This window comes from Panthera onca, chromosome E3 (assembly GCF_046562875.1).
Source record: "Panthera onca isolate mPanOnc1 chromosome E3, mPanOnc1 haplotype 2, whole genome shotgun sequence".
NCBI lineage: Eukaryota > Metazoa > Chordata > Mammalia > Carnivora > Felidae > Panthera > Panthera onca.
Genome location: NC_138354.1, coordinates 5,144,809 through 5,159,663, shown reverse-complemented (window position 1 = coordinate 5,159,663; position 14,855 = coordinate 5,144,809). Strand labels below are relative to the sequence as shown.

At 44.9% G+C, this 14,855-nt stretch overlaps 1 protein-coding gene across 6 annotated transcripts in view; it reads left to right on the top strand.

Moving 5' to 3' along the window:
• The window catches only part of USP42 (ubiquitin specific peptidase 42), a 77,264-nt gene that overhangs the window by 53,745 nt on the left and 8,664 nt on the right, over positions 1-14,855 (top strand). For all 6 annotated transcript variants that reach the window (XM_060649550.3, XM_060649548.3, XM_060649549.3 and 3 more), the window contains 10 exons: positions 3,949-4,059; positions 5,660-5,762; positions 6,903-6,970; positions 7,911-7,981; positions 8,817-8,899; positions 9,921-10,032; positions 10,822-10,962; positions 11,138-11,238; positions 12,581-12,734; positions 14,139-14,852. In XM_060649550.3, the coding sequence (XP_060505533.2) occupies positions 3,949-4,059; positions 5,660-5,762; positions 6,903-6,970; positions 7,911-7,981; positions 8,817-8,899; positions 9,921-10,032; positions 10,822-10,962; positions 11,138-11,238; positions 12,581-12,734; positions 14,139-14,852 (1,658 nt within the window). The remainder of the gene's footprint in view (positions 1-3,948; positions 4,060-5,659; positions 5,763-6,902; positions 6,971-7,910; positions 7,982-8,816; positions 8,900-9,920; positions 10,033-10,821; positions 10,963-11,137; positions 11,239-12,580; positions 12,735-14,138; positions 14,853-14,855) is intronic.

The window sequence follows — 14,855 nt, the reverse complement described above, 5'->3', positions numbered from 1 at the left end:
CGTCCACTTACATTTAGAACCATATCAGTGACAGTGTTATAATTTTTTTGATCGTCACATAAGTTAGAAACTTGAGAAAAAGAAAGCCTATTATATTTGCCTTTATTTTTTGTTACTATTTCTTTCCTCCTTTTTGATGTTCCAGGGTTTCTGTTTTTAAAAAATCATTCCCTTTTTGTTGAGAGAATTCTTTTAGTCATTCTTTTAAGGTATGTGTACTGGTGACAGATTTTCTTTGTTTTTTTAATTTTTTTTTTTTAACATTATTTTTGAGAGACAGAGCGTGAGCAGGGGAGGGGCAGAGAGAGAGAGGCAGGCACAGAATCTGAAGCAGGCTCCAGGCTCTTAGCAGTCAGCACAGAGCCCGACGCGGGGCTTGAACTCATGGACTGCGAGATCATGACCCGAGCCGAAGTCGGATGCTCAACCGACTGAGCCACCCAGGCGCCCCCAGATTTTCTTAGTTTTTGCTTCATCTGAGAACGTCTTGATTTTGCCTTCATTCCTGAAGGTATTTCCACTGTGTGTAGGGTTCTGGGCGGATACTCCTTTTCATTCAGACCTTGAAAATTGTGCCACTTCCTCTGGCCTCCACCATTTTTGATCTGAAGTCTGTCATTTTTCTTGTTTATTTCATACACACACACACATACACACACACTTTCATAGGTAGTGTACTGTTTTCTTTCACCGCTTTCAAGATTCTGTCTAGTTTTCAGAAGTTTAGTTATGATATGTTTTGGGATAGGTTTCTTTTTCCTGTTTGGGGTTTGCTCAGCTTCTTGAATCTATAGACTTCTATTTTTTACCACATTCGGGAAATTTTCAGCCTTCCTTCCGTGTAATACTTTTTCAGCCCTCTGGGGCTCCTCTGGGAGTCTGATGACATGTGTGCTACATGTTTTGTTAGAGTCCCACAGGTCCCTGAGGCTCTGTTCATTGCCCCCCCTCCCCCCCGCCCCCACCAGTCTCTTTTCTCTCCATTCTTCAGAGTAGGTAATTTCTGCTGTTCTGTCTTCATGTTGACTGATTTTTTTCTTCTGCAATCTCTATTCTTCTAACTTATCCACTGAGTTTATTTTGATTATTGTATTTTTTGTTTCTAAAGTTTCCACTTGGTTCTTTATATCTCCTATTTCTTTGTTGAGTCTTTCTGTACTTTTCAGTTGTTCCTAGGGTGTTTGTAATTATCAGCTGAGCCATTTTTCTCTTGGTTTCTTTAAAACCTTTGCTAGATAATTCTGACATCTCTATCATCTCAGTGCGGGCATCATCTCTTTATTTTTTTTCACTCATTTGAGAAATGATGAGTGATTTTCAGTTGAAACCTGGATGCTTTTGTGTTACAAGTTTTATGTGGATCTTATCTAATGATTGCTTCAGCGGGCTTTCTGTGATAGCACTCTGGCAAAGGAAGTAGTATTAGGTTGAAGTAGAAGTCCGGGCTTCTGCCCGTGAAGCATGGGGGCAGGGGGAGGTTGGGGCTCCTCGTTCCTGCTCTCCACCTGGTCTCCACTGACACCACAGCAGCTTTGTACCACTGGGTGATGTTGAAAGTCCTGATTCTGATACTATCCCAATGGCGAATTGGAGGGAGTCGTCTTCACTACCGGGGGCTGGCATCCAAGTCCAGGTTCCTCACCTGATCTTTGCTGTGGGATGAGGTGTGATTGTTATCACCCCACATGGATGAAAGTTCTAGCTCCTAATCCACCTTCTCTAACACTACTACGAGTGGGTGGGTTGGGTGCCCCATTACAGCCTGGCAAGTGGAAGTTTAGGCTGCCTACTTGGCCTTTGCTGGCCTAGGGGTCTGGGAGTCATTGTTTTTCTGTGGTGTGTGGCTAGAGTAGAGAATTACTGTCTAAAAGTTTTCTGTCTTGCCACGCTGGTCTTTTGGCTGCAGAAAGCAGGCTTTCACTGGGGCTTTATCCTATTTGTTGGTGTTTCCAGGTTGCTAGCTTCTTTAGCTCTGGACTATCTGAGGCACAAAGAAAACCCAGGGAACTTGCCACAGTGTCATTCTTTGGGTTCCGCAGTTGCTAGCTTGTCTTTTCCTCTGTCTTTCACTGCCTTCTTATATTTGTTTTACAGACAACGTCCAGGGCTTTTCTATTTCGCAGAGGAATGGGAGGAAGAACCTCTCCTCTGTCTTCCCAGAAGTGAAAGTCTCATCTTTGTGTTAGAAAGATGTTTTCATGGGGCCTAGAATTCTGTGCTCTATACAGTGTGAGAAGAACATTATTCTTCTAATACCTGAAAGGTGTTACTGTGCTGTTTTCTGTTCCGTGTTGTTTCTGACAAGAAGTCTGTTGTCAGTTTTAGCTTTGTTTCTGTATACATGTTTTGTTTTGTTTGTTTGTTTTACTCACTGCTTTATGATGCTGTCTTTATCACTGTCCTAAGCAGTCTGACTAGTTTTTGTGTAGTTTTCTCGTGTCTTTTTCTGTTTGGGACTTACTGAGACTCTTAGATCTGTAGACGTACTGTTTGAAATTTGCATGACTTCTAGTCATTTAAAAAATTTTTATTTTTGTCATTAGAGTAATGTTAAACTTTTTGGTGCACAGTTCAATGAATTTTAACACAGGTATAGATTCATGCAAACCACCACCTTTTCAGGAAACAAAACCGTAGCATCATTCTAAAAATCTCCTTTGTGCTCTCTATAGACAGTCATTATTTCCTGAAATACTCTGTTCCTTCATACCCCAATTATATGTATTTTTAGGGACTAACTTGGAGTCCCACTGCTCACTGATATGCTAATGTTTTTGTTGTTCTGAGTTTGTGTGTGTATGTGTTTCGTTATGGATTATTTCTGTTGCTAAGTCTTCAAGTTCACTAATGTTTTCTTCTCTTCTGTTTAATCTGTTATTAATCTCATCTGTGTTTTCCATCTCAGAGATTCTACCTTTCACCTGTAAAGTACATTTGGATCTGTTTCCATGGCTCCCCCTAACATGCTTTTGCTTTTTTCTACCTCCTTGAACACATGAATGTGTATATAATTTATTTTTTAATGTCTTTGTCTCTTGATTTTATCATCTGTGCCATTTCTGGGTCTGTTTCTGTTTATTTTCTCCTTGTTATTGGTCATTCCTGCATTTTTCATGCCTTGTAGTCTTTAATTAGAATGGTATGTTTTTGGGTGTGGAAGGTTTTTTTTTTTTCTTTTTGATTCCTATAAATATTTTTGAGCTTTATTCTGGGACACAGTTGTATCAGTTGGAAAGAGTTTGAACCTTTCAAGGCTCTTTGTGAGGCAGGTACTGAGCAGGATTTAGTTTAAGGTGAGTTTCTCAATCTCAGCACTACTGATGTTGGAACCAGATAATGCTTTGTTGTGGGGGCTGGCCTGGGCTTTTTGTAGGATGGTTAGCAGCATTTGTGGCCTCTACTCACGGGATACCAGTAGAACCAGTTAGTCATGAGCTAAGAATGGTTTTCACATTTTTTAGAAGTTGTAAAAAGGAAGAAATGTGTAACAGAGACCCCTGTACATGTCCAACAAGACCAGAATATTTACAGAAAGGCTTTGAACTTCTTGTATGGAGACTTTTTTTTTTTTTTTTTTAACTGTTTGAGACAAATGGTAGTATAAGAGAAAACCTATTTTTCCCAGTATAAAGAGTAGTTAAGAGCACAAGCTTTGAAAATGAAGAAAATATTTGAATTCAGCATGTGTCATCCACTTAATTTGACATTGGGCAACGTTTTAACTCTCTGAGTCTCAGTTTTTCTCTTATGAAATTGAGCCAGTATATATTGATCACTTAGGCTTGTTGGAGAATTAGGTGAGAATGAAGGAAGCTAGCTCGAGGTGTGACGCACAGTAGCCATTGTCATTAATTCATTTCAGGAGTGTGCTCCTTATTTAAAGTAGTCCATGGTGTCTGTATAGCCATATTTTGCTAATTTGGAGGATTATCATCTGTTATCTTTCAGGTCACGCAGAAGGATTTTGTATGATGTGTACCATGCAAGCACATATCACCCAGGCACTCAGTAATCCTGGGGATGTTATTAAGCCGATGTTTGTCATTAATGAGATGCGGCGTAAGTATCATCGCTAGTAATTTATTTCAGTATTTATTAGGTAATTGGTCTTAATGGCCCAACTGGTAAAAGATGAGCCCCTGGTGTATTGCAGAAAACAAATGTCTTATCATACGTGGATATATCTTTAATTCATAACAAATTTTCAGTAAAATGTTTAGTATAGAAACACATTTTGAAACCCTAAAAGATGACAGTGTAATAAAGTATTCAGTTTAGTATAAGCAAATTTAAATTTTTAAAAGTCACTTTTTTAATAAAATCATTGGTAAGTTTTACAGTGATTTTTTTTTCCCCTACCTATTTGGATTTCTATGCTGAGTTATACTATAATATTGTCCCATAGGTTTCTTTAAATATTTTTGGATTCGTTTCAATTCAGTGAATGAGTATTAACCTATAGCGTCAGGAATTATCAAACTTGAGTTAACTCTACTCTTAAAGCAACATTTAAACTCATAACTGAGCAAATTTGTAGATAAATTTTGCTTTTTCTATTTAATTTTTAAATGACTTTAAAATTTTCTTTTGCATTATAATGATCCTGATAGGGTGCGTGAAATTTTTTAACACACTTTCTGTGTGTTTTTGCAGTAAACTTTTACATCATCTTAATTAACTGAGTTAGGAGAAAAAAATGCATGCAAATAAAAAGGAAACCCTAACTGTTAATCTGGAATCTAGCTGCGTAATTACAGGGGTGGATAATTATACAGTGACAATCTATAATCCTTTTGCCTAAAAAGCTGCTCAAGATTAAGAGGTGTTCTATTGGCCCTTGGCTTTATTAACAGGCCAGAGGAGACAGTGCAAACATTTTTTAAACAGTGTCGGATCCTGGCAGAATTTTAGCCAGGGGTAATTTTGTTTGTTTAATTTTGTGTATATAAAGAATGATTAATATTTTTAAACTTAGACTTTAAGAAAATGTCATTGCTGTTTGCACCCATATTCACGAGCTCACATAACCCCCTGACATGTGGTTGGATCATGAGATTGCCATTTGTGTAGGCAGAACTGGCGGAACACTGGCAGTTTCCTGTGACTCCAGCGAATTTGTATTTCTATATATTCATCTATAGAACTTGCTCTGTTAATGCTTTATTGTGACATTGTTTATACTCTTGCGTTTCATTATGTCATTCTGTCTTGCAGCTGCTCAGTTAGAAATAGGGCTGCAGGATGCGGCGTGTTCTGTGGGTTATTGGGACAGAAGCATAGACATTTATGTTTGCCGTGAATTCTCTTAGGGAGCCCTAGCACCAAATTTAGTAGGATTGTGGGCACTAACGTAACATTGTGAACAAATTTTTGAGACCATACAGCCCAAGTTGAATTTAGTCAGCTATAATTTTATTAACTTGCTGATGACCTAGAGTCTCTGGGCTCTCAGGAGCTCTAGCCCACATGCACTCGTAATGGTCTTCAGGGGCATGGTTCTAGCCATTCTCAGGCAGTTTGTGTTAGTCAACTCATAAAGTAATTACAGGCGTTTTCTAACCGACAGGTGGTCACGGGATGGAACGTCTGGGGGGGTGGGGGCACAGCCGAGGTGGATTGTATGTGATGATAAAGCTCTGTCTTCACTTAAACTTCACAGGTATAGCTAGGCACTTCCGCTTTGGAAACCAAGAAGATGCCCATGAATTCCTCCAGTACACTGTCGATGCTATGCAAAAAGCATGCTTGAATGGCAGCAATAAGTGAGTACAGCAAAGCATCGCTCACGTCTTCCCTCGACATCGCTGGCTTACCGAGTTCAGTCTCGCCTTTTATGATGAATGCGCAGAGCTCTGTGTTGGCTTCACTTTTGACCTCGCGCTGCCTCTTCCTCACATGATTGCCATTATTTTTAAGTGGTTAGGGGCGCTTGGGTGGCTCAGTCAGTGAAGCGTCTGACTCTTGATTTTCAGCTCAGATCATGCTCTCACGGTTCGTGAGTTCAAGCCCCACGTCGGGCTCTGTGCTGACAGTGCTAAGCCTGCTTGGAATTCTCTCTCTTCCACTCTGCTCCTCCCCCTGCCCCTCCTCCCACGCATGTGCACACATGCTCTCAAAGTAAATAAAATAAACTTGAAAAAAAAATAAAGTACCACGTAAAAAAATAAAATGGTGAAAATATTTTAAAGGTATGCTTACTGTAACAATTTGGATTTAATAACCGGCGTCAGGGATTGGATATTGGTTTTGCCGTTACTTAATTTCTGAGCACCAACATCCCTTTGCAGATCTAAAACTAACCACTTCTCCTTTCTAGTTGTGCCCAGCATTTTTTCTGCTCATCTCCAGCCTATGAAATTTGTGTGTGTTCCCTGCATCTTAGTCTGGTCAGTTACCAATTTCTGCAGTTTCTTCCTTAAAATCTAAATGCAGACTCAAGAGGAAGATTGCAAATGCAACTAGGTACCAAATGCCAACCCACTTGCTGTTGCCTGAGCACAGCTGGTACATCTCCTGTTCTGCTGGCCCTGCCTCGGCTGGGCTCCGCTTGCCCGGATGACTGACCCCAGAGCAGAGGAGAACGCTCCGTGTGCCCTGCCTTCACCAGCGGGGCCACACGCCCAGCGGCTCAGTCTTGCCGCTTGCTTCCAGCACAGGTGCCTGCCCCAGTGTCAGGTCCCTTCTCAGTACCGTCCTACCTCTTTCGGGTTGCCTCCCCAAACCCTCCCTGCGTTCTGGTCCGGACAAGACTCTTCTCCGGTGGCCTCGCATTCTGGTGTCTTTTTATTTTGTGGCTTCTGATTTGAAGTCTCGTTCTTTTATAGAAGTCCATACTCTTAAAGCTTTGTCACAGCATCTGTAATTTTTGTTGAACTCTTGTCTCGTATCACTTTGTTTTTCAGATTAGACAGACACACCCAGGCTACCACACTCGTTTGTCAGATATTTGGAGGATACCTAAGATCTAGAGGTAAAGTCTTGTTTAAAAGTTGGTAAAGTGGGGGCGCCTGGGTGGCTCAATTGGTTAAGCATCTGACTTTGGCTCAAGTCACGGTCTCATGGGGTCTTGAGTTCGAGCCCTGTGTTGGGCTCTGTGCTGACAGCCCAGAGCCTGTAGCCTGTTTCAGATCCCTTGTCTCCCTCTCTCTCTACCCCTCCCCTGCTCACACTCTGTCTCTGTCTCAAAAATAAATGAACATTAAAAAAAAAAAAATAGTTGGTAAAGTCATACATGCATGTGGTTAAAAAAGTGCAGGCGGACAGGGTTAGCAGTGGAAAGTGTGCCTCCCAATCCAGCCCCGACTCCCAAACCCCTTCCTCAAAGGCAACCCATGTCTCAGTTTGTAGTGCATCCTTCCAGCACTCTCCTGTGCATGAGCACACTGGGAGTATATTGGATAGGCCTCTCTCATTTTTCTCTTAACATTAGAAATCTTGGTCCATTTCGGTACATGTGGGTAACAGTCTTTCACAGCCGAAGTAGAATTCCCCTTGAGCCCCCTTGAAACAATGGATAATGAGGTTGTTTCAAACTTTTTGTTATTGTTCTTACTGTCAGTGAATATCCCTGTGCAATGCCTTTATGTTCATGTGAAAGTGTATAAGTAGGATGAATTCTTAGGATTAGAATTTCTGCACGAAAGGGTATGTGTTCTACATCGTGGTACTGCCATGTCGTCCTTCCAGGAGGTTCTACCCGTTCCCTTTCCAGCCAGCAGTGTGCGTGGGCTGCATTCTCGACGCTGACTCACACTGTGTGTGGTATTACAGTTGTTTGCCCAATCTGAAAAAAAAAAAAGTACTTTAATTTTTTATTTTGAAGTGGTATTTTTGTGTTCTGTCGTTTCAGTAGTTGGTAGTGCCATAACGATGACTCTTTGCTTATTCTTTGCATTTTATTTTTGTTTCAGTTAAGTGTTTAAATTGCAAAGGTGTCTCAGATACGTTCGATCCATATCTCGACATAACGTTGGAGATAAAGGTAAGTTTGCTAATTGTGGTGGTGAGATCAGGAGAAGGCAGTCAGACTTGATGTAACTTCGTCTGTAGTTCATTTATAACTCAGACTTTCACGTGCTACACGTGAAAATCTTACTACTCTGAGACTTGATTCAGAGGAGATCACGTCAGATTTGGAGCAGGTATCTTACAGACGTAGAACACTTAATCTTTTTCTCGCCTTTGACTTTTCACTTGGCATCATGACAAAACCAGAATCTGATGCCTGGTTTAGCCCAATTTAGATGATGGTAATTTTTTAGAAACTCTTTGGCTCCTCGCATTGTCTCAGCTCCTATTTTTTGTTAAGCTTTTTATTTTTCTGATTACAAATGTACTCCGTGCTTAACGATAGAAGCGAGAAACATTGCGGACTCGTAGGCGGTCCCGTCCCTCAGAACGAGCCCTTAAGGGTGTGATGGAAACTGTTGCAAGCATGTTACTCATGCTTCCAGACCGGCGTGACGTCTCAGTTGGGCGCGTGACCGCCTCACTGCGTGTGCGCGGGGACGGCCGTGCCGTGAGCGGCCGCCTGGCTCCTGGCTGGTGCGTGTTCGGTGCGTCCGGTTCCGTGCTAACGTAAACGATGCTGCAGCGAGCGACTCCTCACGGACGGTTCGCTTTAATCTGCTTGTTTCTCAGCCAGCGGAGATCGCTGGCTGTGTACGGGTATGAAAGTGAACATCGTGATGCCAGGAAATGTTCTTTTTCCCAACACGCCCCCATCTGCTTTCATACCTTTGAGCCCTCTTTTTCCTTTCTTCTATCAAGTGTCAGTGAGAGGTGCTGTGGCGCTGACGCTTCTCCTCTCTCCCCAGGCTGCTCAGAGTGTGAACAAGGCGCTGGAGCAGTTCGTGAAGCCCGAGCAGCTCGACGGGGAGAACTCGTACAAGTGCAGCAAGTACGTGGTCTGCGCGGCGGGGCCGGACTCTCGTTAGCTTTTCTGTCGCCCGGAAGGCGCGGGGCCCCTCTTCCTCGAGGGCCACAACGCCTGGTGTCTCAGTGCTCGCTCTCTCTCGAGGGTTGCCCTTGGGAGACACAGCGGGCGCCGCCTTCCTGGGCAGGTTTGCCCTGAGCGGGAAGCACACAGCAGCCGCCGCGTGGGAAGGCACGGCCTGGGCAACCGTCCGTGGCGGGCGGGGGAGGCGGTGATGGAGTGGGAGTCCCCCTCCCCGCGGGGTAGTTAAGGCTCTTTCTGGTTCTTACCCAGGATTTGGGGTAGTATCTGCTAGAAACCTCTAGTTTTGATTACTCATTAATGTGTTTGCCCGTGAAGTCAAGAGAGCCTGTATTTTAAGAAAGTCCTATTTCATAGGTTTTAATAGATTTTCACTTTAGCGTCAGGTGGTGTAGGTAACCATTATGAGGTACTCGTTTTGCCAGGAAAGAAGTTGCCTACTACCGTAGGCATTTCTCCTTCGTTTAAACTCCATGGACATTCTAATCTTCACTTTTATTCCTTTTGTCTGTGGATAGGGCTTTGTCTGCAAAGAATTGTATCTGCCTGAAAATTTCAGTTTGTTGTGAACTGAGAGAAGTTTATATTAACCTAATTTTAAAATTACCAGTTTACATGTGGCTTCTCAGAAATTGTTCTAGCTTCCTTTTTTCTTTCATGCTAATTGAGCAATCTCCCCTGTATTGTAAGTTTTAGTATTTTCACTGTTGGTTGAGAAGGCTGCTGTTTCTTAGCTAGTATCTTTCTCTTGGGTTTGGTGGGAAATGTTTGAAAGACATAACCAGGGAAAGACTAAAATACCAAAAATGTGTGTGTGTGTGTGTGTGTGTGTACACACACACACACATATATATATACACACACACACACATATATATATACACGTGTGTATATATATATGTGTGTGTGTGTATATATATGTCTATATATGTCTTCCTAATCCTTTGTTTCTGTTCATTTCAAGGTGTAAAAAGATGGTTCCAGCTTCCAAGAAGTTTACTATACACAGATCCTCTAATGTTCTTACACTTTCTCTGAAACGGTTTGCAAATTTTACTGGTGGAAAAATTGCTAAGGTATGTAGATAACATTATTCATAACTTCTTATGTTGAGTCTTTCAAGACTTAAGTGTTGGTGACTAGTAAGGGTTATGAATGACCTGGCTGGACAGTTCTGTGACCAGGTCTTCTAAGTTCTCCTAGTATTCGGTCGTGGGCGAAAAAGTGTCAAAGCGTTGTGCTCGTGATGGTCTGTGTGTTTATGAGCGTGTGTACTTTGTGTCTGCTTTAGCTGGCCAGACTCTGTGATGATAAAACTGGTGCCTGTGCTGTGCGTTTCGGCCTCAGCGTCAGTGAAGGTGGGGACAGACAGGGAGAGCCGGTGTCACTTGAAATATTCGAAATCCAAAGAGGACGTCCCTGCCGGATCTCGCTCTCTTTTCACCAAAGCGTGTTTTCCTGTTTGTTTGTGGGTTTTGATGGCAGCACGCTGAATTTTCCTGTTTTCTTTCTACTTTCCGAAGAGTGAAAGTATCAGAAATGAGTAGCACGCAAGAGACTCCACAGTCTCTTCCTGAAATAGTAGAAGTAAGTGAGACTAAAGTCCAGAGGTAGCCTACCACTGCTCTCTCTCTCGGACGGGTTCAGACGATTCACTTGAGAGGAGATCCTCGTGTATTTAGAGGAAATCAAGAATGCAGTGGGAGCACGTTGAATAGGTGCGGGCGCAGGCGGGCTCCGGGCCAGTCATGTCTTCTGACACGCAGCTCAGCGTGTTAGGTCTCCGCGGGTCTCCACGTGCTTGTGCAGAATGATCTGTGCCCTCGGAAATGATGTTCCTTTTTCCCCTCTCCGTTTCTGTTTAGGATGTGAAATACCCTGAGTACCTTGACATCCGACCGTACATGTCTCAACCAAACGGGGAACCGATTATTTATGTCCTGTATGCAGTACTGGTCCACACTGGCTTTAACTGCCATGCTGGCCACTACTTCTGCTACATCAAAGTAAGCTGTGCAGATTTTGCTAATAACTGTTTCTCAAGGCAGCACTGGCATTCTTGGGGGGCAAGGTGGGACTTTCACAGTTAGGATATGAAAGCCCATTCTTCTTACGTTTCTCTTGGTTGGTGTTTCCTCTTGAATGCTGTCTAATCTCTCTTTCATTGGCTCTCTTTTGCAGGCTAGCAATGGCCTCTGGTATCAAATGAACGACTCCATCGTATCTACCAGTGATATTAGATCGGTACTCAGTCAACAAGCTTACGTACTCTTTTATATCAGGTATCCTCAGGAAACGCATTTTCACATTTTCTGTTACGCCCTTTCTCTTCATCTCATCGGCATATTTAAATTCAGAATTTGGTTGTTTTTAAAACAGCAGCTCAGAGGTGCGAACAGAGTAAGGAAGGTCGTGCTTTGAGTACGGATTAGGAGTTTGATTTAGCTCCCAGCTCCTTGGCAGGTGGACAGTGAAACACGCAGAGGAAGGGCAGGTGATGGCGGAGGGGGGGCTGCTGCTGCTGGCGGCGAACGGCTCGGGCCTGGGCATGGAGGCCTCCCGAAGGGGGACTCTGAGGGACCCGGGTGTGGGCGCCTCTCTACCACCGAGCACAGGCAGCCGGTGACCCTCCTGGGCCGGGCTTGGGTGGGCGCCACTCACTCTTCTCCTGTGGCTGCTGCGTACTCTGACTCACTAATTCCATGTCTGGTAATGCGCGGCCTTGGAAAACGACTGACGTTTGCTCTGTGGCGTTCGTTCATAGTAGCCGAAAGCTGGGAACATCCTGAAATCTCGGACGTCAGCAGGATGAGCTCATAAATTATAGCGTATCCATGCGTCGGACTGCTATGCAGCTGTTAAAAATGATTTTTATGATGCCTTTTTAAAAAATTTTAACGTTTGTTTATTTTTGAGAGAGCACGAGCAGGGGAGGAGCAGAGAGAGAGGGAGACACAGAAACCCAAGCAGGCTCCAGGCTCTGAGCTTGACAGCTCAGAGCCCGATGTGGGGATTGAACTCACGAGCCACGAGATGATGACCTGAGCCGAAGCCGGAGGCTTAACCTGGGCCACCCAGATGCCCCGGTGCCTTTTTTTTTTTTTTTTAAATGATACAAGAAAGCTCAATATATACGGAGAAAAAAGCAATTTGAAATTTTTCACACTGGTATTGAAAACATCATTATAGGCTAAAGCTTGGAGAATATTCCAGTAAATCTGAACAGTAGATGTCTCTGATGGGTGAGGCGAGGCACAGTATTTTTTTTTTTTTTCTAACTTCTGGATGCAGATTTTCTGTAATGGCATGTATTTATAATTAGAAAAAATGTAAACAGAAAAGAAAAATATCCTTCAGGTAGCGTCATCTTCAGAATACACAATTTAAAATACCATTTGATGGGAGTTCGAGTCCCACGTTGGGTGTGGAGATTGCTTAAAACTGAAATTAAAAGAACAAAACCTTTGCACACTTACCTTTGTTGTGAGCACCTGCCGCCCACCTTGACCCAGAGGGGACCCTGTGCAAAGCTCTGCATTGCAGCTACCTATGAGGGGCTAGAGATGAACCTCTTCTGGGAAGATGCGCTGCGAAACCCTAAGCGCTGTCACTATCTGTCCCCAGGTCCCACGATGTGAAAAATGGAGGTGAACTCACGCATTCCACTCACAGCCCCGGCCAGTCCTCGCCCCGACCCGTAATCAGCCAGCGGGTTGTCAGCAACAAACAGGCCGCATCAGGGTTTATGGGACCACAGCTTCCCTCTCATGTGATAAAGGTAACGTTGCACAGGTAGCATCATCTCTGTGTTGTGTTTGCTTTCGCGTCATTCAGAGCCTCTTGCTAATGTTGCAGCAGTTGCCGTGTCCTGGTACGACTGGATTTCTTGTCCGAAAAGATTCTTCCAGCCGTGTTTTATAAAATACTTCAAACACACAGATTTCAGTGTGTGGAAGTAATGATGAGGAAGAAAGTCCGGGTATAAGTAGGTTTAAATGCTAGAGCTTTTAGCTCTCACTTTGGACTTGCGTTCACTTTGGGGACTAAATCTTTGGCGGGTGAGTGCCAGACTCCAGGAGAGTGACCCTTTCGCAAAAAGAATTCTTTCAGTGTGTCCATCTAGCCCCTCAGTAGTGTGGCTCTGTCCGCCATCCAGCTGGGTCGGGCACACTCCCCGGTGGCCTCTTGGAGAATCCGTGGTCTGCTTGGGTGACAAGCCGCCCGAGTCTACGGGAGGGAAGGACTGACTTGTGCTCACCTTCTGTGGTGACTGCGGACAGCCGGCCCGCGTGTGGAACCGCCCCCGCCACTGCGGCTTTACCAGCCTTTCAGTTTGAGTGTAGTTTGTCTTGAATCGACAGACTGTCGAGCTGTACGCTGTGTTTTATGGACGTCGGACAGGGTTTGGGATGGAGCCAGAGTCACTAATCAGATGCCTCTGGGAGCTGGGAAGATCACGGGCTCCCGCACTGGGCTCTGCTTAACAGTGACATCAGGACACTGGCCGGCTGGAGAGCATGTGCCCCGTGTGGCAGGTGGCTAATACTGATGGTTCAAGGTGTTTGGTTTTCCTTCCCGTGAAGCCTTCCAGTGTTTCTTTAAGAAAACTTCGCGAAGGCCAAACAGAACTGCTCTGTGAACGAGGTCTCACCCGTGACTGCCAGTTTGCCCCTCGAGGTTAGAGCAGCGCGGGTGGGGTCTGGAGCAAAACACCTGTGAGTAGGATTCAGAGGTGACAGGGCAGGAGGGGGGCATGGTGCCTGAAGCAGCTCTTGCGTGTCTGCCCGTGTGACCCGTCTCCCCGGCTCCCTTGGCCAGTGGTAATTCTCCACGGGCTGGCGCTCTGTCTGTACAGCATTGGGCTCCCGAGAAACACAACCGAGGTGAACGTACGCGTCTCCGTGCCTCAGGGGGCCTGTTCGTTTCTGTCAGATCGGAGCAGAAAGGATCCGGTCTGGGGTTGCTCTCTGACAGCAATAGTTGTCCCAGTGTGTTGATTAACCCATGGAAAGTTCATGGTGGTCGGGAGTGGACAAGAGGAGGGGGTGTTTCTCGGTGTGGGGAACTTGGTATTCCAAAAAAGAAAAAGATGAGCAAGATGGGAAGGGCCCCCCACCAGAGTGGGTGCTATGTCTATGACCATCCCTGAGGCTCTCAGCAGCTGAGGTCTTCTTTCTTCCAGAACCCACCTCACTTAAATGGGACCGGACCATTGAAAGAAGCACCGAGCAGCTCCATGTCAAGTCCTAGTGGAAATTCCAGTGTCAGCCGGGCCGGGTCTGTTAATGCTTCGACTTCTGTTCAGAACTGGTCCGTTAACAGGCCCTCTGTGATTCCAGAACATCCCAAGAAACAAAAAATCACGATCAGTATTCACAACAAGTTACCTGTTCGCCAAGGCCAGTCTCAGCCCAGCCTTCACGGCCCTTCTCTGGACACCCCGAGCAAGCCGGTTCCCTCCTCCACCGTCACCAGTTCTGCAATGCAGTCTACCTCGAGCGCATCTATGACGGCAGTTTCTAGCAAAGTCACGAAGCAGATGACCCCGAGTGAGTCCTGTTCTAAGCCTGTGATGAACGGCAAGTCCAAGCTGCGCTCCAGTGTCCTGGTGCCCTACGGTGCCGAGTCGTCCGAGGAGTCTGACGAGGAGGCAAAGGGCCTGGGCAAGGAGAACGGTCTCGGTACGATCGAGAGCTCGAACTCTTCCGTGCAGGATGCTGAAGACGACGAGGTCTCTCCGCTCGAGCTTCGAGAGCCTGTTGCTCTAAATGGTGCTGAAAGTCCAGACAGCGACCTGAAAGAGAACGGTCTGCCCTGCGATGGTGCCCGCTGCCCAGTCCAGCCTGCCCTACCCTCAGAAAATCCCTTTTCTAAGGCGAACGGTCTTCCCGGAAAGGTG